Source organism: Anguilla anguilla, chromosome 15 (assembly GCF_013347855.1).
Source record: "Anguilla anguilla isolate fAngAng1 chromosome 15, fAngAng1.pri, whole genome shotgun sequence".
Classification (NCBI taxonomy): Eukaryota; Metazoa; Chordata; class Actinopteri; order Anguilliformes; family Anguillidae; genus Anguilla; species Anguilla anguilla.
Window position 1 is genome coordinate 24,306,855 of NC_049215.1, and position 23,461 is coordinate 24,330,315.

Genomic DNA, 23,461 nt, shown 5'->3' on the forward strand with positions numbered 1-23,461 from the left:
ACTCGGGAACCCACAAATCTTGGATATATACCATCTATGAGTATGTTTACATATGTCTTTATGCTAACGGCCAGCTTGGCTTTAAGGAACATTCTTGGTAGGCCCTACTGTTGGTGTGGATCAAATTATTCTGATTAATTTTGTGTGGATACTTACACCACCAATTTTGCCATAATGTATAGCTGAACCATCATTCTGTTTCATGCCAATTCTTTAATATTCATTGGACCTTGCCCAATTGTTTTTTTTCTTCATTATTGTGAGAGGTCACCAAGAAATCAGAAGTTGAATGAATGAATTCTCCAGATGCTCAAAGTGCTTTACAGTGATGAAGGGAAACTCACCTCACCAACCACCAATGTGTAGCACCCACCTGGGTGATGCACGGCAGCCATTTTCTGACAGAATGCTCATCACACATCAGCTAATGTGGAGAGTGAGAGGCTAAGGTGGAGAGGGAGAGAAGTTTCTGCAAATACATAGGTCCAAGGTCATGAAGGATTTTATATGTATAAAACCCCTTCATTTCGAGCCTGAATTTATTTGGGACCCAATGCAATTGCCTAATGACCTGTGTGTATGGTTAAGCACTGGCTGCTACATTCAGTAGTTACTGACTGGAGCCACTGAAATGTATTACAAAGTGTACATGCTTTGCAGCCTCAAACTATGCACCATCTGAGCTTATAGTACAGTGTGCAGCAGTTAGACAAGTGGTTTATCCAGGTCCCTGAGACAGGCAACTTATGCTGTCTATACCTAAGTTAGTGGTTTACTATTGATGCTATCATTAGCTCTATGTCACTTTATTTAACATAGAATTGTTAAAATGTATTTCATAAGTTCATATGAAAATTTTGATAATTTAACTTGCATAATCTTACAAATATCGCAAATACTTTAATAAGAGTATGGTTGCATGAAAAAGCCTTGTAGGATAATACGGTGGTGATTTAATCTGTTCACTATAAAATATTTTACTCAGCATCCACCGTCTGTTCAATACATAGGCATAGGTTTCAATTAGATTTTGGGGAGACACATTACTGGATTACCTAGTCTCGCGTCTTCTCACAAGCATACTAGCTAGTTTAGCTAGTTTAACGTCTCCTTGTCGCCCCCCAGACCTGTGCGAATGATTGTTTAACTTTGCGCGTTTGACTACTTTTCATCACCCCAACAGTGGACAGCTCCCGCTATGCGTCCACGAGGAAAAAAGCAAATCATACACAAGTACCGAACCGTAGGCTACAGCTAGGCTTAATTTTTTTGACAATCAGTTATTTTTCCTACAATACCTAGCTTCCACAAACACGATACGTTGTGTTGCATTCTTCAGGAAATGTTTTTCGCTTTCGACTTCATCTAAAGTGACTTTTTTAGAACATGCGATGATCAGCCGTGCTGCACTGTAATAGTCAGTGGGTGTGACACTGAAGTGCGCAAGCGCCGAAAGCCGTGACGTGTGATAAGAAAAGCTGCCACTTGTCTACGCCTGGATTTCAAGAGAGCTAAACGCACGACGAAGGTGAACGATAAGGGAGGAAATTGGAAAAGGAAAAAAGAGGACTCTACAAGAAATAACAGCAGTGCCTCGGAAACAAACAACAACACATACGCCTTGATTGCAAGAATAAGAATGTATTCTAGCCTGTATAAGTAAACAAAATTATGATTTCATTGGTGCACTGTGCTTATAGCCTTCTATTCTAAATTCGTAGGTGACAATTAGCTAAGATAAAAACCGGCTTGGGCTGCTACTTCTCGCTTACAAAGAGAGAATGTCCGACAAGTATGGATGTTAGAACAGAAATTAAAACCAGCTAGCGTTATAAACGGCCAGAGGAGATCCAAGGGTGTAAAATAAGAAGACCGACTAGAAGCTGTCAAAAGCATGGATTTTAGTGTGCTTCGGAATCTCATCACCAGATTCGTAAGTACCCTAAAACTGCAACGATGCCGCTATCACCGAATACGTTTATGTAGCTCCTACTTGTTGGTGGAATCCATCGCTTCCAAGTGGTTGTACTGTTGGAATGTTTAATTATACAATGTACTATGGGGGCCGTTGTTGTTTTTGTGCTTTCAATCTTGTATGTTATTACAGTAGCCTACACTACGTCGGGCAACAGATTGTTTAGTTTGAGATATACGGCTTTTACTACTTTGTTTCCAAATGAATACGGAAAACGCGAGTCAAGGCAGGGACGTGTGAACAATAACAGTTGGCTAACCTGTTATGGATGGGTGTGTGAGAATGGTTATGTTTCGACCCATACTGCCTCCAATTTTTAGTTTAATCCTTCATTTTCCCATGACAAAAAAATTGGACACGGGATTATAAGTAAACTAGGCCGCTTATCTTCTATACGTTTGTTTGTTTGTTTGGTTTTTTTGTTTGTTTGTTTATTGTACAACTGCTCCCTGATTTGTGCAACGAACTGTCCCATTAGTCTGTTTGGATTCAGGGGTTGATCTCTTAAAAGAGCGTGCAGCCTAATTTCGTAAACTTGCTTGATTTAGGCCTAAATTTAAAGATTAATCAGATTATTACGTGTATCTACGAAACATGAACATTGGGTGTTTGACTGCGTTTCAGCAGACAAATCAAGAACTGCAAACTGAAAAAGTTCCCATTTAAAAGAGTGTAGCCTATAGCTATAGGCCTACTACGATTGTACATTCCACTTACAGTATGAGTTATTCATAATGGGCGTCAGCGCATGATTCGTTCCATTTTGTGAATACCCTACATAAACAACTTAAATACACCTGAGATGAATGTCAACCATAAAGTGCGGAAACGGTTTGGGTGGTGGGGTGCACCCAGTTTTTAAGATTTTAGTATCCAGGTGTCTATCCACAATCTGGTTTGAGGAGGTAACAACTGAGACCTGTAATCATGTCTGAGTGGTGGAACATACTGGCACACGACGAAATTCAAGTGAAGGCTCGTATTTTAAAAGAAACATTTGAAGTTTCACACATTCAGGAAATGTGTTTTTTCTAAGAAAGATGTGATTTGTATCGATAATCCTATGAAAACATAGGCCTAATTCGAACGTGAATGCAGTCGCAACAGATGTGCAAATCTGTGAACTCTATGTTCTGGGAGACCCACTGGGGCTTCCCTCTGCACTGTCAACCGAAACCAAAGACTGATGAGCACGAGCCGATTTGTTACATTGTCCTTGAATTAATACTATATCCTCAATAGCAATTAAACTGCTCGTTTACTGCGCACATTTGACATGTTGCGCATTTATATTTGGCAAAAGAAAATTGTACTGTATTGCATAATCCTATCATTTTATATAGGCCCAGCATAATCAATACAGTGCAGTAATGTACCATCTCGTCGGCAGTCAGTCATTGCGCCTCCCAGCCAATGCTTTTAAGCCATTTAAGCTCAGGAGCACAGAGACTGTGGGAAAGGGCTTTAAGTATATTAAAATGAAAGGGTGATTGGATCAGAGCAGTGATATTTTTGTCTGTCCTCACAACTGAATTTTTTGCAAAGGTTCTGTGCCAAATAAGTACAAATATTTGATCATTAGTATGCTAAAACAAATACTATTTTTTCGGTATGAGAGTGCTGGTGGGAAATGCACAGTGAACTACCTTACCCCCTTCAAGCTACAGATTACTGTTGTTACCTTTAACTTCTCATTGTGCGCACACAGGCACACATATGTAACGGGTGTGATTACCTCAGTGAAAGAGGATACGTAAAAGAGGTTGATATCTGTATTTGGCGTCAAACAGACTTGTCAGGCATTATGCAGGGATGGTGCTTTTGGCAGACAGCCCTGACGGATGCTTTTGAGGAGATAAGGGTGACAATGGCTGTATGTCAGTGATGCTGAATACCAGTGTGAATCATTCTCTGGGTCAAAAATACCAAGTTCAAAGCATTCATCTGAAATCTGAAGTCATTGAACCATTGTACTTATGGCCCAAATTCCCCCAAGTTACGCTACCATTAGGAAATAGAACACCTGAGCTGCAGGATATGAAAGTGGACCAGGTACATTGCTCTGGGAAACCATTTTAAGCATGAGCTGATAAAGCATAATTAACATTTCCAGTACTGTTGTTTATTGCGCATGTATACTCATATGCATGAGTCAAAGTTGAACAGCAACATGACTTTGTGCTAATTGGCTACCTTGGAGGGCCTCTATTGTAGAAGTGAGACCAACCTAACAGATCAGGAGTCTTGTCGTCTTGTTACTATATTCAGTATGCGTAGTTCTGTTGATTATGGTATTTAGCTACGTAGTCAACTGAACCTGTAAAATCTATTCAGCTGTGACATTGTTTAAATGTATTTATTAATGGTGCATTGGCTGCGCATGCTTGTGCCCTGCATGTCTCCTGGTGGATAGCTGGTTTTTCAAAGTGATGTGGTTAAGACTGATTTAAGGAATGTGTGCAGTTATGGTACACTGAAGAAGACCTGAGATAGCAGGCACTATGCTCATTTATTTCCCAGAATCCTTTGAAGTAATTTTCAGCAAGTGTTCCTGCATCCAGTGTCTGCATTTTATCTTTGTTTAGTTATTGACAAAAAAAATAAATAATGAAACGCCATCAGATAAAGCTACACGAAATACTTAATCTAGCATAAACTTCACACCTGCATTGTTGTAATCTGTCTCACATGTTCAGAGCTGTCTTTTCCTCCCTCAGGAGTGCATTTAAAATGGGATAATTCCAAATGAAAGCATGGCACGGTTAGGCTGATAGAATAGGAAATCATTTGAATTCCATCAGACCTGCCCCCATTTTCCTGGGTTGTAGGTTTCAGTGCAGGAAGAGTGCAGGCGCTGGGGAGTGAATTAAAGCCATCGGCAGGACTGGGTGGTCTGTGCCGAGTCTGTGGGGTCAAAAGGTCCTCATCCAGCAAGCACACGGCACACTGATTTGCAGTCCATTGGCCATAAGTGAATGATAGATTTGGAGTAGGTGTCCCCATGTAGCCCCACTATGGGGGCTGGTGGGATGTCCCCTTAGTGTGAAAGCGTGACCCCCCCCCTCCCCCCACAGTGCCTCTCTCTGGATGCCCAGTTCTGGATAAACTGTCAGGGCAAATCAGTGTCAGGGACCGGGTGGGCACTGGGCAGTGTGTGATGGGGTGTTTCTGCACAATTTGTCACTTTGGAGTTGCCGTGGCAACAGTCATAGAAATGTCTGCATTTATTTGTGGAAATGTCTTCACTCAACCCAGATCAGATGTGGGGGTGGAGGTGGAGGTGGGGTTGGGGGTAATAATTTGTGTAGCTGACTGCAGGAGGAGTGCTTTTCATTGTAAGCAATTGCTAGGTGCATCTCCATTTCAGTGGTAGTTTACACTCCCGTACCAGTATAATGTCATGTTTATATAATTCAAAATCGAGCACGTGTTCCAAATTTGCATGTAGAGCTTATATGGTACAACAGCTTAAGAGTCATGTCTTTGAGTGTTCAGAGAGACGAGATAGCAGAAACGCTGGTGTAATTAGCCTGGTATAGCATGGTGGTGTCATTTTCACAGCAGTGGTCCAGTAATCGAAGCCGTTGCATTTGCAGTCGCTAGTCACTGCTTTTACCCTACGCTTTTTGAACACCAGGACCTGCCGTATGTGCTTGGGCTATATAAGGCCTTGATCCTTTTTATGGAGGCGGGGTTCAGCCTTCTTCACACTGGCTGACTTGAGTCTAGATTTCAGTGGCTGTTTTTAGACAGTTATAGGCTAGTTATTGCACAGGCTTCCCTGCTTTTAACATAGAAAATACTATTCCCAAAATGAAATGCATCTACACTACATTACAAACTATTGTATATACACTTATTCTTATATAGCTGCAGGCCAATCATAACCCTACCCAATATACTCAAAAGAATAAGAGGTGTTTCTGTGTAGATGTGAAGCTAGTGATAGATATCCTCTTAGTCCGTTCCAGAACGATTGGAGTGAGTTGCAAGGCCACACACAAACCTAAAATGTAGTAGAGTTTTATCACAAAAAAAAAAAAACAACATCTGAATTTCATGGAAACACTGCCTGCTGGGATTCAGTAGTGAGAAGACCAAATACCATGCAGCCAAGGGCAGTTAAATATGGGTCAAATTGTGTATTTTACCTCCATTTTTAGAAGTGGTGAATATGTGTAAAGAGGCCTATTGCCTAGTCATTATATTCTGCTCCCAAATTCAGAATTACTGTGAAACTCTTTGGCTGAAAGCAAACATGATCTGTGCTTACTGTTGTTTACTTGCTGTGGTTCTAATTAATCTTCAGGCCTGGACAGGAAGTACCTACCTTTCCAGCTCATTTCCTGTCAGCTCAGAGTTCTAAGCGGTTTAGCCTCTTGGTCCTCCTTGACCACAGAGAGCAAACTGCTCTCGATGGCTTAAGCAGACAGTAAAGCAGACATCCATTGTAAACACCCTCATTTTCTAAACTGGGGTGTGCTCATAACTACTTTCTGCAAAGGTAAACAGTCTCACTTCAGCCCTGGTACACCAAATACGCATAACTGAAAGGCCATTCTTTACATTTCTGAGTTCCTTCGCTCTGCCACCCAATAGCTAGTCTTGCCTCGCCCGTCTTCAGATGACAGACACAGTGCCATGCCCCCAGCCATAGCTTTTTGTGCAGTACCTGGTTTGAATTGTGGCAAAGAAGATGGGGGGAGGAGGCTTCCAAAAGAGAGAGGTGATTTTGGGATTAGACTGCAAGCAGAGCTAAAACGATTACAGTCAGTCTCCCACAGGTGCTGTCAGGCTTATCTCTCCTTCATGCGCTGCTGTACAGAGGGGGGGGGGGGGGGGGGGGGGGGCGTGGTGGTGGGCTCTGTTTTCCGAACAGACGGAATGCCTTTTCACAGGCCAGCTCGGCTCTTAGCAACAACCTGAATTTAAAAAATGCGGAAGGTACACTGTCTCTGATGTCTGCTTTTGAAGTTCTCCTTTCAAGTATATTTTCTGACCTAAAGTAATTTCCCCCTTTGCTGATGTTGGCTGTGATGCTTCCACTGCGTTTTTGATGAGTAATGTACTGGATTCCTTTTAATCCAGCTGTTTACTCTTTTGCATCCGTAGGTTTTAACGTTTGGTGAAGTAACAGAGTTAAGGCTAATTACACTGTGAACGCTCCAGTAATTTCCGATAATTGCTTTTCAGCTGTGAAACCAAGGGCCTTGGCAAGTGTTAAAGCAGAATAAATTGTCCCACGGTAACAAGGCGCAGGTGCATTATTTAAGCATTATAAAAGTAGATTGATAATTTGCCTACGATTCATTTGCACTCACAGTACATTCAACTTTAATGTAGTCCACTCCACCAACGTTAACTACTCCAGTACTATATTTATTTTAAGTCACTGAAGTACATTCCCCTGCAGTGCTGGTCTGGGGAAGTGGTGTGGGTGGGAAATGCAGGGGACTGCGTGGCCAATCAGAAGCAGGAAATGATTCAGTGCTGGATGTGGACGCCAATTCATGTGTGAATGTGGCCTTAACACTGGCCACTGATTAATGAGTCCGGACCTCGATTTAACCTAAAGCAGGCTACAGCACAGTGCCCTCTGATGACTTGCCTGTAACTCTTCCCACAGCAGTTCTTCCACAAGTTCTCCTATCCACGTGTAAACCAAGCATGTACCTGCTTAGCTTCAGCTGTTTGCCATGGGATGGATGCAGGGTGGTATGGCTGCTCAGTTGGTTTGCTGCCTTGGACTGTGTGATGTAGCAGTTGGAGGGTCACTCTCAGGGGTAGCAGTGCAATTGAGCCCTTCAGTAAGACAGCCTCTCCCCGCTGTACAAATGCAAAACGTGGCCCAAATATACTTGCAAAAAGTTTGTACGGTATGTCCGTTTTTTGTCATTTAATTTCTGTGCTTATACGTTTTTACACACATAATTATTTTCATTGAATGTAGCCTACCATCCAGCTCAGTGTTCTGTTTACTTATATGACCCACAACTTAGTACCTAATACAGTTGGTTCTCAAATCAGAACAGATTTTTGAACAGATTAGTGAATTAACCATAATCCTGTGTTGTTTTGCCAGAATGTTGGGTTCTTTGACCCAAATCTCATTGGTTTCAGGCTGCTAACACCCCCCCCCCCCCCATTCTTTCATGCACACACACACACACACACACACACACACACACACACACAGCCAACGGACACACACATACGCACACACACACACACACACACAATGCAACTGAGAGCGGTGGTTGCAACTCTGCTTATAATATCCGACACCCCCCATCCCTGAGAACCAGTAGAACAGACATCCCCTTAACTCTGCTGTGGTCAAATCTCACTCTGTCTCCTCGCAAGTTGGCAACCCTGAAGAAAGAAGATAAGACTTAGCCTAGCCATACATATGAGTAAGAGGAACCACAGACAATGCAGTCTAGGAAGCTACTATTGAGGGTTCCTGCCAATTTCAAGACACATTGCTTTTAAAATAGATTTAATAGGTATTGTAGAGATGCGGTTTGTGGCACAGTACCAGCCTAACCACACTAAAATCCCTAAGAACCCACAAGGCTTGTGTGTGGGTCTGGTACCTGTGGCTCTGCAGTAGAGCAGTGTGATTAGAGCACTACAGTTAGAGCCAAGCTGTTCTATGTGCCCAGTGCTGTTCTGTGAGTCTGCAGAGCAGAGCTGTTTTGTGTGTCTGCAGGGCAAGCAGAGCAAAGCTGTTCTGTGATTCTACAGAGCAGAGCTGTTCTGTGTGTCTGCAGAGCAAGCAGAGCAGAGCTGTTCTGTGTGTCTGCAGAGCAGAGCTGTTCTCTGTGTCTGCAGTGCTGTTTTGTGTCTGCAGAACAGTGCTGTTCTGTGTGTCTGCAGCGCAGTGCTGTTCTATCTGGTGCTGATGCACAGTTTTTATTTAAGAGTTTGATTGCTTTTACATTAAACATAATGCTGATGTCATGACTGTGGTTTGAGGACCATTTATGTTAGCTTGTTCTGGATCTCACCTGTCAGTCAAGGTCATCAGTTGCTTTGCCAGGTTTTAAATAAAATTTGAAGACTAGTTGTAGTGATTTACGTACTGAACTAAATTAAAATTAAGTGAAATTATTTGTCTAAATTGAAAATACTTATTTAATATTATTATTTGTAACATTGTGTTTGTGCTGTGCATTAGCCATAATAATAATTGACTTCTATGTGACGCTTATACTATTGCCGGTCCTATTTTTGCAGTCAAGGCGCAACTCGATGGCAGTAATAAATTAAAGCGTGTCATACTCAAGTTCAGCCATTTTCAGAGGAGAGTCTGTAGTGCACCTGCAGCTCAGTTGTAGAAGAGGTTGGTTTAAGAGGAATAAATGAACCATGGACGTGATTGAGCTTTGGCTTCATTATGGCTAATCAGTTCAACCACTTTCATAATAAAACCCGATTTCCTTGTGAATGTGTGTTGTTATTCGCTGTTATGTGTTAATTCCCATTTGTAAAGTCTTGGTTAATAACTTGATGTTAATACAGAAATTCAGAGTTCATTGCTCAATCACTGTATAACCATTGAACAACCCTGAATGTTTTTCACGTAAGCACATACTGTAAGAGTCCTCCAGCGGTCTGGATGGTAACAAAGGGAATGCTCAATTATTAATACAGGCCCGAGTCTTCTCCCTATTGTTATGGCAGCGGTGTCCATGGTCACCGTGCTATCACGCACCGCAGTCACAGAGATGCAGAGTTTCACTCTCGGTTGGAGGAGAGCTTCGTGACTCACCGAGCGAGTTTAATGGCCTTGAGAACGTGGGCGCAGAGGCAGGGGAGCGCAGCGTTGCACCTCGCCGGTTACGCCGCCTCTGATGAAAGCGATTAGACTGAGGCGGAGGGCGGGATGGTAAAGGCCCTCCTAAAATGATGCATTATCCTGCTCTCGTGGGTCCGAGGCTCAGGGACAGGGACGCTCGGCTTTACTGAGACGATTCAGCGGGAAAGCGCTGCGGCGCCCTGCTCCTTCAGAGCGTTGTGTAGAGGGTGATTTGTGGGAATTTGACAGGACTGGGTTGAGACCGCTATTCTTGAGTCAGGACATTGGTTGTTATGTCACAGCTTAAGGATGGTCTGGCAACCGTCCACCGTCAAATCCCTTGTTGGGCAGAGATGTGAGCACACCCTTCAGCTCCACTACTACCAGCTAACCTTTGTGACTCCCCAGTGAATTCTGGGACATTAGTCTCCCAGAGCACCATGTGAATGCTCTCACCTTGAGTCCCTTTTGATCCATAGTGCTTCCTTCACAGTAACAATTTTGCAAGTGTAGTGCTGCCAACACAGCACATTTGACTAAATCCAATAACATTTTTCTTACCCTTTCAATATCTTATAAATATTTCATTTTTATGAAAGAGTCTGTACAATCCAGTGCTTCACAAAAGTGAAATTGAAATGACATGCGTATTTTCCCCCATAAACACACATGCCCCCTGCTTTGCAGTTTGCTGCTTTAAAATGGGCTTTAGGTGCCTCAAAAAATACAAAATAAAGAAGATTTCTCAAGTAAACACAAGGACAAATCAGTTTGTACTTTATATAATTGCGTACTATGCTGTGCTGTACTCTGATGTGATATTGTCACATTGAATTTCCATTTTTTTTTGGAAAACATTTTAGCAATCGTTTACTCAAGCAAATGGACCCACCCCTAGTAATTCAGTATAATATAGTGGTTTACATTTAAAATCACAGCATAGCTTCATGCAGGGGTTCCCAAATTTTTTTATGATGCAACGCCAAATGAATTTGCACAAATTTACTCAACCCCAACACCCCACCCACACACGTCACATGCCTAACAACACCCTTTAACCTTGACTATATTGGCGATATAGCCTACCACAATGTCATTGCTTTATTGTAGTTGAGCTGTGAAGTTCTACATGTAGTAGTTGCCTACATTTGCATATTTTAAAGAGACAAAAAAATTACTTTTTTCCTCAAAATTTTTGGGCGACCCCACATGAGGTCAAGACCCACAGTTTGGGAAACCCTGGCTTTGTGCTTTGTGGCACCAGTTAGAGATAGAAAAAAATTTAGTGCAGTGACTTGTAAAGGGAGTTCACCACATTTGTTTGAATTATTTGATGTTCCTTTTGGATGGCCAACATGAATTCCTGCTTAACAGTGTTTTTACCCTGAAGTCAGGCCTGAATAGGTTTCAGCCTCTTAGTGGTTCGTGTTTAAACAGGAAGGTGGTACTTCCTGGTCTCTTTCCAGTAAGCAAGCCTTGGGCTTAGCGTGTAAGTGTGTTCCTGGAAAGACCCCTTCCTGTCCTCTGCGGAAGGGATGGAGGAATGTCCAACTGTATCCTTTGAAATTGTAGTTGTGCTAATACAGTTGTGCTTATCCGCCAGGCTCATCTGATAATAACTGGGTATTCCAAAACAAAAAATCACTCTCCTGATGGCGGGGCCAGTTTTTCTTTTTCTCTCTCAATTTTTAAGGTAGGCATGGGTCCAGTCCTTATTTGAAATTTGAAAACTCTCCTGCTGATCTACAATTTTACTTTATGTTAACAAGCAAAATGTGCAGTTGCATAAAATAATAATTGTTCTAAATATTGGTGAAAAATATATTGCTTTCAAAATTTCAAAATCTGCAGGCATTTTACTGTTGCCCAAAAAGCATTAAACTACATCAAATAATCATCCCAGCCAGTTCTGATACTGTGTTTATGCAGAACCTGAAATGACTGTATGTGTGTTTAATGCTAACCGGAGGCCCCAAACGAGATGGTGATTTGAGGGTCCGCTCTGTGGCAGGACTGCAGAGGGTTAACTTTGGTGTTCTGACAGTGTGTAGCGGTGTGAATGGGAAGACACAGTTCGTGATCATGGCCCTTTTCCTTACACACTCAAATGGGTACTCGTGCCAGGTGTTTGGCAAGTACAAAGCCAATTGCGGAGCAGACCTCTGTATAGATGGGGTTAAATTAGGCCTGTGGGGTGACTGTTCTCCTCATGAATGAAAACACAGCACTCGTATCCCTGCTTTGTATGGGGAAACTTGGGGGGGGGGGGGCACAAGCCAGGGAAAAAGATTATACGCGGATGATATGAAAATAGAAAGCATATTCAAATTTGAATATCAGGGGAGCAATGCCACAGAAAAAAAGTTGGATGACCAGGCGTGCCTTAGATTGTCAATGGGAATTAGTTCTGCGCTATAGTAGCCTAAATGGTATTGGATCCAATTGTTTTTGACTTTGACTGGGAGGGCTTGGGTTTTGAGCTCACTGTATCCAAATCCTAGCCATGGACGACAGGGAGGGAGGCAAAAGATGCTTTAATAGAATCTGTCTGACTTAATAGGTTTGACTTTGCCTGAACAGGAGTCTTTTTATTAGGTTATGCCAGTGAAATCTGACCCTTATTTTGGAAAGCGAGGTAATCACCGAATTTAACAGGCTTCTCAAAAAATCCCCTTGTCAAGTCTGAAGACTCCAATCATAACTCTCTGCTATTAAGTCACTACTTGTTCCCTCGCTTGCAGTCAGAGTACCAAGAACTGCCTGGAATGGGACTGAAATTTAATTGGAGTTATTTAAGGAAAGTGGGGCGTTGCTGAGTCAGGCAGCCTGCATATCATCGTCATGGTGATTTTATGCAGCATGACCATAAAGTGATGATAATGCTGTGCCAGCGAAGCGTAGCCCTATCAGTTGCTGCCGGTTTATGGGGTCTCTTACACCAATGGCCCTGTCGATTTCACTTGCGGTCATTTTGAGTTTGTGGGGATACAATTTGGCCTCATTGCTGCTCCCTTCCCTTACTGTAAACATTCAGCGTCAACCTCAGTAGCTTCTTCTCACCTCGCTCAATTGCTCAAACTGTGGAAGACCAGAATCAGAGGAAAGCTAAGTCTGACCCATCTTCCTTTTCCTGGCCCCCTCCGCATGCCTCTGAACTGCTCTTTGGCATTGCATTGCTGTTCCCAGGTTCTGCCGTCCTTCACATTTACTGCCTTGGGTTTCTGCCCGCAGTGGGTGCTGGGTAGTAGCCTACTCAGGGGAGTGACTAAGAAAAAACTTCCAATCACACATGGTGTTAAAAATGAATAAATATAGGTTTTATTGGACAAGAAAACCAATGAAGACCATTCCACCTTCATCTGGGTTCGCCAAGATGACGTTTTGCCAAAACAAGTTGGTTTTTATGTCCAATAAAACCTGTATTATAAGTGTTTTGCATAAACTGTGGCTAGAATGTTTATTTCAGTTACTGCTCCTCTTCTTACGCACACGTTGGTAACGTGGTGAAGTAGCGCAAGAACACCTTAATACCCAGGAGGGCGCAGTCTGTCGACCCAACCGCACAGAGGTTCATTATTCTCCCTGGCATTCTGCCCTCTTTCATTAAGCAGAGATTCAGGTCACATGGAATCCCTGCGGGTGCCCGGGTCATGTGACTGACGTCTTTTTCCCGCTCCCTGGGGCATCCACCAGCATGAGATCCCCTTTAAGGAGGAATCTCAAACTCGGTTTCCGCCGGCGTTCTGTTGCTTTGCTGGTCTTAAGCGTGTGTTTTAAGTCATGGGCTCTTCTGAAGAGCCCACACCCCTCTTTGGATAACTAATCTGAGGTTGGCCAAAAATAGCTGTCCAGAAACCATGTGATGACAAAGAAGTAAATCAGTACAGCAGCCAAAGTCAGCTGCCCTGTACTGGCTGAATCGGGATGAAGCAGCGACCGACAGGCATCGCAGCCCTGCTTTGATGGAGATTAGATATCAACTCCCTGTTAATTGGCTCTCTACCTGACTGTGGACCACAGCAAACTCCAGCCCCCACTCTTGTTCCTTGGCACTGTCTGTGCTGAGAAGGGGGAGGGGGGAGGTGGAATGGCATGCCCTCATCTTCTCATTACCTCCTCCAATCATTTTCCCCCTCGTCCTTGCTGCTACCACAGATCCTCAGGTGTCCCAGAGAGCTAACATGTAGGGACACCTCACTACATTGTTGGGAGTCATGACATTCCGGTTATAAATCTGTGGGGCAGGATATAATTTTTTTACTACTACTACTAATGAATTGTGTACACTTTTGTAGCATGTAAAACATTCCCTGTAAGTCTTAAGGGCTGGGAATGTGCTGTACTCCACATGGGTCGCTACTCATGTCTGTGCGTGTGTGTGTTAGTAGGATTATGCAGTTGGTATAAATTGGTGTATTGGCTGATATTAGTTTGAACCATACAGCTGCCTGTGTGCTGTGGATATATTGTGTTGCCAATGGAGCCTCACTTCCGAAGAATGCTATATTCAGCTCAGCTACTGTACAAAGAGAGGTGCACTTGTGGTGATTTAATAGGAGAGCTGGTACAGTGAATGATAGGCTCTTGATCAGAGCTGCTCTGAGTGCGATCTTGAATCAGCAGTGTGTTTCCTTCCCCCTGTATTCCGGGTCAGACCGCCTCCCTCCCTGTCTGGAACCTGGGAAGGCTGCGTCATTGTCCCAAACAAAAGGGGGCTTGTTACAGGAAGTCATGAAGGGAGCATGTGACAGGGGCTGCCTTTTGGTGCCTGGGCAGGCAGGCTCGAGTGGGCCGTCCCACTGCTTATCACCCCCCCCCCAACAGCCCCCACCCTTGACTGCAATATTATGCTTCTGAAATTTGTTGGTTCATGAGGGCTCAGAATGTTAGTGGGTTGGTGTGACCTTTTCCTTTGTAATGAAATTTTACTCTGGTCTGAGTCCACTGACCTGAGTCTGCTGCTCTTCCGTGAATGCTTTAAGGACACGTTTTGCCTGAATCTATTATGGCACTGCCTGCAATGCTGCTGCTTCTGCTCAGGTATAGGTTCATCTCCCAAGAGGGAATTCTTTCCTCCTGAGACTTGCAGCTGAACTTACATGTACCTTATTTTTGAACAAAGCCCTGATATGTCCTCACTTTACTGCTGCTGGTGGTAAGGTTTATTTTTGTCAAATTGGCAGAGTTCCATGCTGTAGAGACAGCAGCTGCATCGCTGCCCAGCTGTGTTAGCTGTTGATTGGCCACTCCATGGTTACTGGAGTGATGGTGGAGGTGGAGGGGGGTGGTGGTGGTGTTTGGCTCTGTTCCTGGTCTCGGAAAAGGGAGTTGCATTGCATTATATTCTTTTAATGGACGCTTTTATCCAGAGCGCTTTGCATAAAAGTGCTCAAGGTCAGTGAGAGCAGCAGCACTTCAGTAAAGGATGTGTACCAGTCTTAAGAGTCCGTTATGCCCTGGCAGGAAGTGTTATAATCAACTCTACTGTTATCAGTGCAGTGTAGGAAGTCTTTGCGCAGCACTGTCCTCGCAGGGCCTTTTCTGGCAGAATCATTCATGTTGTCTGAGATGTAGCCTACATGTATGGTCACATCTCATCAGACGTCTTTGCTTTTCAGGTGCATGTTCGTTGTGAGCCTTGCTCTATCTGCACCTGGCTGCTGCTCTCTTACACTCGTATCTTTAGGTTTTGGGGGGTTTCAAGCCAAAGGAGCAGACAGGGGAAGCAAACATCTTCCTTTCTGTCATCCCAAATCTCTCTTTTGCTCTTTTTTTTTTTGTTTTGTTATTTTTCTTTTTTCTCTGGCTTTCCATTTCCCCCCAACCCCCCTTCTTTACCCGATTTCCTCTCTTCCTCCCCCGTTTTCTCTTCTTTTCTCTCTCTCTCTCCTCCACCCCATTTCTCTTTCCCTTTCCCTCTCCCTCTTTCCGTCCTTCCCTGCATGTTTAACCTCTGTAACTCACTGCTGTGGAAACTCCTCTCTGAAGCTGATCTCTCCGATCTCTCTCTCAGATACTCCGATGCCCTCTCCTCGGGATGAGCTTGTTTTGTCCTGTCTCGTTACGTTTGGCTTGTTAAAACGGGCCTGTTGCCAGTGCAGGGACTGGAATTCGCTGCAGTGTGGGGGTGAGAGTCTGGGTGCGATGTGCACTCAACCAGAGGCCAACCTGAAATTCCCAGCAGGCATAGCCATAAATGAGGTGCTAAACCTGAGCACTTTGCAGTAAAACCCAGCTGCGGTTTTAACATGTTTAAAGAAATATTTTCCATAAAAACACTCGAGACATGGAACAGGACGTCTGAACATGCTCTAGATCTGGGGTCCCCAACTCTGCTACTGGAGGGCTGCAGGCCTGCCGGTTTCTCAGCACTTCATCGGTCAGGTAAAGGAGTTGATTACGCTGCTCATTCAGCTCGCCTGGTTCCTTTGGCAAAGACAGTTAACTCTCCAGGGCCAGAGGTGGCCATCACTGATCTAGCTGTAACCATAGAAGAGCTTGGGGTGAAATTCATCTCACGCGCTGTTTATGAGGCCTCCCAGATGCTGTCGTCAGCTGTTAGAACAAGACCAAAGAGTCTTGAAGATTGGAATACAAGTCATGGAAAAGGAGAAAAGAAAATGGCTTGTTGACCTAAAGGGACAAACCATAAGGTATCCTAGCTGTCTAGCCTTGTTATTGCTGTATGTTCTAGTGCTTTTTAAAGGTTTTAAGCATAGCCTATCTGAACTAAATCAAGATCATTTTGCCTAGGATACTTGTGAAATGAAATTTTCATGTGCCGTCCCATCCCTACATGAAACCTTGGACTGGTCAATGGAGGATGTGTGTTTTAAAGGAGTTATTTATCTCTTCTAAAACGTAGAAGACCCATATGCAATGCTCATGGGTACAGCGCTCCCTTTAAAAGAACCTTTGCCAAAACATGTGGCCAGTGGTGCGTGCTGGTGTGTCTCCATGTTAGAAATGACTAATCTAATGATCAATTAATCTATATATTATGTTCTCCAGCCATCTGACTTATTTCCCTTGTGTAGGCTTCACGTTGACCTATTCATGCACTCATGCTTATTCATGAGTACTACAAATTGACATGTTAAGAAGGGTTATGAATCCCAAGAGTAAGTGAAGCATGGGGTTAGCCTTCCCCCCCCAGCATGCCCTGATTAGAAGGAACCGAGATAATTAAAGTCTCTCCACATCCATCTACGGGGTGCCGAAGCGGGGCTCGCAGCCGCTCTCTTTCCACCCCGTCGCCCTCGGGTCTCCCTGCCGTATCGCGGCCCCCACAACCGGCAGCGAGCGCCCCTTCTCCCCGCAACCCCGTGACCTCTGTCTCAGGCCTCGGGGGCTGGACCTCAGTCCGATTACACTGGCTGAGATAGACACCCCCGACCGGAAAACCCTCGCGGTGGCCGGAGGGGACGATCGTAACAGCGCGCAGTGATGCTGTGGGAAAAAAATTATGATGGAATTGCATTGCCGGGAATCCAGGGAGCGGATGTCAACAGAGATGTGGTTGATGGCTTTGCGTGTGCAAATTGGCTCTTACTCCTGTAAGCTCGTTGAGCCACGACTGAGCGGTTCAGGAGGATGTTCCCTCAGGCGCTGAGATGAGCTCGCTCACGGTTCAGTAAAGGTGTTTGCAGCCCAGCTGGCTGCTTGAGGCCTTGCAGAGCCCTGTCATTGAGCTTCTAGTAGTGCTTCTCACACTGGATTCTCATCTGTGTTGCCAGTAGGGCATAGTTTACAAAGACTTTCCATTTTTATGGAAAGTCATTATAAATTTTCTCTTAAAATGAGAATATTTTTTCATCTTAAATATTCTCTAAGCTTCAACTGGTTGAGTGACTGATGTGAAACTGCAGGCAGATTTATGTGGTGATAATAGCCCGTCCAGCAGAGAAAATAACCTTTTCTTTTGACTGATTGCTTAACAGATTCAGGATAGTGTCAGGATTTGAGTCAGGATTTTCCTATCTACGGTAAATTGGGTGAGGGGGGGGGACTGTGCACGTGAACTGTGTTGTGTTTTTGTTTATGACACAAAGCTGATGTTGTGAGGAGGAGGGGAGCAGGAGAATGAAAGTGGTACAGCTGGATTAGTGGTTGCGTAATGTTCCAATCACATTAGGAAAAAGCTGTCCATCGATGGGAAAGCTGCCCGTGAGGCCTTGCAGAACCTCATTAAGCCTGATAGACTTTAGGCGGGTGTGGGGGTCTGTGGGTGTTGAAGTGGGGAGAGTGTTGAGCAGTAGTGTCTCGTGTGGGACAGTGAGTGTGGGCATAGGGCATATTAGTGTGGGGTTATTGTACAGCAAGTGAGGTAGCGGGGGACACTCCAGCTCTCTAACAATAGTGTCCAGGGAAGCTTGTGTGATGACAGATTCTGCACCAGTCAGATACCCTGCCGAAAAGTCTTTTCTATCACCACAGAGGTGCGCTGACCTTTTGTTCTCATCAAGAAAAGCAGGGTATTTTGTGGGCATTTGTGTGGGATAAGGTTGCCCAGTAAATCAGCTGGAAGAGGATCAGGGAAAGTAGAGATTATACAGAAAAAGTGTTGAGAGACCTGTATTAAAATGTGCACGTGCAAAAACATATTGCAGAGGAATGCAGAATGTCCAGCTGATCCTGCTGATGATTGTGAGTGATGGCACCGATGATGGCTTTAGATTTTGGGAGCCAGTCGAGGCACGGCGGGTCCATTTACCTCCATCAGAGCGCAGTGCTTCTGGGTATTAGCACTGGCACCAGAGAAAATGACATCATCGTTGTTGGCGAGACTGCATGGAGAGACACATTAACAGCAGTAAAACGATTGCCAGCTGACAGTTCCTGTGGAACACAGGCTTGGCTAACTACTCTCCTATCTCAGAACTCTGAGTGATATTTTGAGGTGGCAACTGTGAAAAATACTGTTCACAAGGGGAATTGAGATGAGACCATATCTTCTTGAAGAAACAAACCTGAAGCCTGACAAGAAGCTTCATTCACTAAAGATTTTAGCTTAACGTTGATTCACATTTAAGTTTTTCTCAAACATGTTTTGGTGAGATCAGCAATCGCTAAATTAAAATAAAAATAATAATTTCACTTAGTGAGCAGGGATAAGGGGGTTGAGTGTAACAGAGGAGCAAACAGCCGGAGTCGTATCAGCGGTCGAACGAGGCCAGACACACGCAGACATCTGCCGCAGTTACATCCTCCCATTATTATACATCATGCTTACCATGTTGACAAATGGAGGATCAGGGCTCATTAAGGACTGCAGGCCAGGAGCACGGGGCCTCCTTTGATGCACAGAGATCAAAGAAACCTAGTGTACACAGACTGGAGGGGAGCAATGTGTGTGCACAACCCATGCATGTTTAATTAGGCCATTCATCAACGCAGGCTTTCTAATGTGAAGTTATGGAAGAATACTGACTGAAAGGCTTCAGCAGGCCTTGTCTGGGACAGCAATGCATTGTGGTATGCAGTAGGAAGCAACAGAGCTTGCAGAACGGTGGGCTCTGTTTTTGGAGCTTGTTGCCTTTTGCCCGTCCAGGACAGGGTCCCGCCACCTCTTTGGGGTAGTGTGGCGGTGGTCGTGCCCACAGGAGGGATTGACTGCACGCCTGGGTGTAGCCCAATAGAGGCCACCTCATGCCCCGCCCCTGTCTGTGGTCACATTTCCAGAACGTGACTGCGATGGCCCATCCCACTCTAAAGCCCTGTGAGAGGGCGTGGGTCAGTGGGGGGAGGGGGTCAGGGGATTGCTCACGTGGCCATCCAGATTGAGTTCATGGGCCGCACTCCACTTTTAGAAGATTAGATTCTGCTGTTCGCACCTCTGCACTCCCACTTACCCGCTCCCTCATTCGCTCACCATGGCTCCCATCCTGCCCCACTGGGCACCCCAACCCCCAATTCAAGCCAGTTATCTACAGCCAGTCACCGGGATTGGCTGATATGCAGTATAACCTGAAATGCATTTTGCATTAATTCACAGTCTACATAATGCAAAGTACCTCTCAAAGTGTGCATATATTAATTGCAATTGAAAGAAACAGCAGGAGCTTGCTTTGCAGGTGGCACAGAAGTATAAACTATGTAGAGAATGAGATGACAAATCTGTTACATATGCAATACGTGCATGCAGACATGTATTAATGTGTATAATATGTGTTATTGAAATGCACCCCAAGAGTTTGGTTTGACTTAGGCTAGTTGTACTACGTCATTGACAACAGGATCAAGTCATGATGAACAGCTGCTGTCGTTCCTGTAGGCAGTGACCTTTTTCTGTTGTATGTATGTCCCTTGTATCTCCTTGTTACTGATGTGTGACTATCATATCTCCTGTATGTCAGGTTCTACAGTGTCACTCACGTACTCAACTAGGCTGACGCTTGACTTTACGTTGATACAGCAGATCAATAAAGGCTTGTTGCTGAGGGCCATTTGAGACAGGCAGTGTGTGCTGTCGGAGCGAGAGAAAGTGCTGTCAGAGGGAATGCGAGAGAGTGAGTCATGTCAGTGCACAACACGGTCATGTGACCAGCCGGAATTTGACTGGTAGATGTCTTTCATTCTGTGGCCAGGGCCACAGGGAGTGAAATTTGTTTAGATCATGCTTTTGACTGAAACAGGGACATTCCCTTTGCACACACGCGCACTCGCACACATTCCCACACAGCTACATGTATGCACATGCGGACACTCACATACACCTTCTTTGTCTCTCTCTTTCTCTATCTCTCTCACACCATACACTGCACATACACTCACACAAACACATACACGCTCTCTCTGTCACACACACACACACATACACACACACTTAAAATACAGCTTGGTGTATCTTGGATCAGCTAGTGTAAAGCAATCTCTCTGGCTCCGCCCCATCAGCCCATGTCTGCTGGCATGTGGGATTAAATTTTAACGCTCCCCCCATATCCCCATACGTGGATCAGCCAGACTGAGGAGCTGAGGCCAGTAGGTCAGGGACAGAAGTCTGAACCCTTCCTTAGCCCCAGGGTGGGGTGGACATCTTAACCCCCTTCCCCCACATTTTCTGTCTAATGAGTACCATTGTGTAGCTCCTCTCGGTAGAACACGCAAGGCCGTATGAAACATGTCAATCATTTGTATGCCGACCATTTAAATTTAGAAACTGTGATGTCACAGATGGCAGTGAAAGCCGGGGGGGGGGGGGTTGGGGATCAGGGCTTCGCACTTCGCGCGGCACGCACGTGCATGGGAGAGCCCTTTGGAGACCGTAGGCGAAGGCCAGCCCAGTCTGATTCCTCGCCAGCAGTGGGCTGCCCTCGGTTCCCTGGGCCGGGGGGCCGGTGGGTGTGGCTTGCTGTAATTGGAGAGCGTGTGTTTCTATAAATGACCGCGGCAGTGAAAACGGCAGCTTTGCTCCAACACAAAAGGCGGTGTTAATTTTCGCCCCAGCACAATAGCCCTGCGAAGACGGCAGATGGAAGCGGGTAGATACGGTTTCTCTTAAGCCTTCTGTCCTTTTATTTGACGGCCTTACTTTTATATGATTAAATGCGGGCGATCCAGGAGTGGAGCCGCCAAAAGCTAAAAGCTAATCGATAAAAGAAAACCCAGCTTAGCAGCCTGTTAGATCGGGAGAACCCTTTTAAGCGTGTGCCTGGTAAACAAAAACGGTGTTAAATCCATCACGTCTGTGCCGCTTCGCGCCTGTGCCACGCAGTCCGCCACGCTGGCGCTAGGGCTACCGCCGCCCGCGGGTCCAGGTTTTCACTGCAGCCGAGCTGACCGCACTCCCTGGCTGGGAGGAGAAAATGACACTCAAACGCCCAACTATCTGAAACCCACGCTCTGCCATGTTACCCCACACCCTGCCCTGTTACCCAAAACCCTGCCCTGTTACTCCACAATCTCCCTGCTGCCCCACACTGTGCTGACTGCTAAGCCTGTAGTTATCCTTAGGCAGGTGGATGTGTAAAAGAATGCATTACAGCACTACCGTCTACAGGGGTAGCTTTACAAGCAGTCAGAGTAACTCTTCTTGTCCTCAGTACTATAACTGTGGCTGGAGGGGGAACTCCAGTCCCTTATGTGGGTCTGTCTGGCTGTGTATGTTTGTCCTTATTGCTGCTCGTTATTTTCTTAGGTGCCTCCTCACCAGCAGGAAACCCTAACCCTCCGACCTTAGAGCTCCTGGCCAGTGCTGGCCCTGGTGCCCTGCAACCTTACACTAGGGACAGCTTAGGTTCCAGCTTTGGGCGGCTGTGCGGAATGCTGCTGCTTGTCACCAGAAGGTTGCAGGTTCTAATATAAGAGCTGTACTACCCGGGAGACGTGGCCTGAACTGATCAGTTGTGAAGTGCAGTACACCCCATTAGAAGGACATATGCCTGGCAAGCAATCATAATGTAATGCAATATATTCACAAAAATATCACACTTAACATATAAAGCATGCCAGCAGAGACCCTGTAGTGGTTAGTCACAGTGGCAGGGATAGTGGGATATGGCTGGCGATTCGCAGCAAAATTCAGTGTTAAATTTACTCCTACGATGTACCTGTGATCCCTACTGGACTCGTACAAACTCTGATAGAACTGAATTAACACTGGACGTTTTGTAGGTTGTTGCTATGGATTTGAGCTGCCTGTGTACACTATTTTAGCCTGGTTTGGACGCTGTACCCTGCATGTGCCCAGAACCCTGTGGAGTCCCTGTAATAGCACTGTACCCAGAATCACTCTGATCGTGTACCAGTGAAAATGCCACACCCAGTTCTGAGTTCCAAGCTCCCCTACAGTCTGCAATCGAATGCTTTTACGAGTCATCACTCTAATCGCTGCGGCTTAATAAGATTGTGTTGCATTTGCTCTGTTCTCCTGTTGAATTCTTCTTCGGTGCTTTAGGAAGGCTGTAGAGAGATCCTTTTTATTATTTGTTTGTTTTTTGCGTGGTATTTTGAGTATTACACAACAGCTTGTTAACCTGCCAGGATTGCTGTGTGTGCTGTCTGGTAACGTTAGACACAAATGCAAACCTAGCCGTAAAAGCTTGACGTACAACCCCTTTCAGGTGGTGTTCAGTTTCGGCTTATTTTGGTCGTCGTGTCGCCCTGCTGCATGGCTGACCCTATAGGATTTCTCTAATGAGTAGAGTAAACTGGAATCTCTGCTGTGTATGATTTCACATCGTAGTTTATTACTGTTTAATTTCCCCCCCATACACACAAACAAAACGATGTGAGGTTCTGTGTTTTTTTGCAATTTGAAAAGTTTGTTTAGCATAGATGTGTTTGTGGGTAACAAATTAGTTCTTGAAATGCATATGGGTGGTAAGCTGATCACAGGCCTGATTTATCCGACCTTAAAAAGCTTCCCCTACTGATGAGGCAGTTTCAAAGTTGCGTTTTCCAGATGCGAATTGTAACACGTTTCTGAAGAGACATCATGGGCTGTAAGTGTTCTTTTAGTCCTGTGGCTATGCACTGGGTCTTTCAACTTTCAAATATCACGTAACAGTTGCACTCATACAGTCATTACAGTATCGGGCGGAATTAAAAGAAAAGACCCAGATAAAGTTTCCTCAGTGAAGACTAAAATTCACATTGTGGTAAAGAATGGCTGAGGTAAGGAGTGCCCGGCCGGCCAACCCAAAAGACGTGTGCCAGCTTGCTGTTGACGTCTCCGCACTGAATTC

General features: G+C 44.9%; 1 protein-coding gene across 5 annotated transcripts in view; it reads left to right on the forward strand.

Moving 5' to 3' along the window:
• Positions 1–1,490: 1,490 nt before the first annotated feature.
• The window catches only part of atp11a (ATPase phospholipid transporting 11A), a 60,795-nt gene continuing 38,824 nt past the window's right edge, over positions 1,491–23,461 (forward strand). For all 5 annotated transcript variants that reach the window (XR_004762621.1, XM_035394436.1, XM_035394438.1 and 2 more), the window contains exon 1: positions 1,491–1,933. Coding sequence is in view for 4 of the 5 variants with exons in the window: in XM_035394436.1 (XP_035250327.1) it covers positions 1,895–1,933 (39 nt within the window). In the remaining variant the exon portion in view is untranslated. The remainder of the gene's footprint in view (positions 1,934–23,461) is intronic.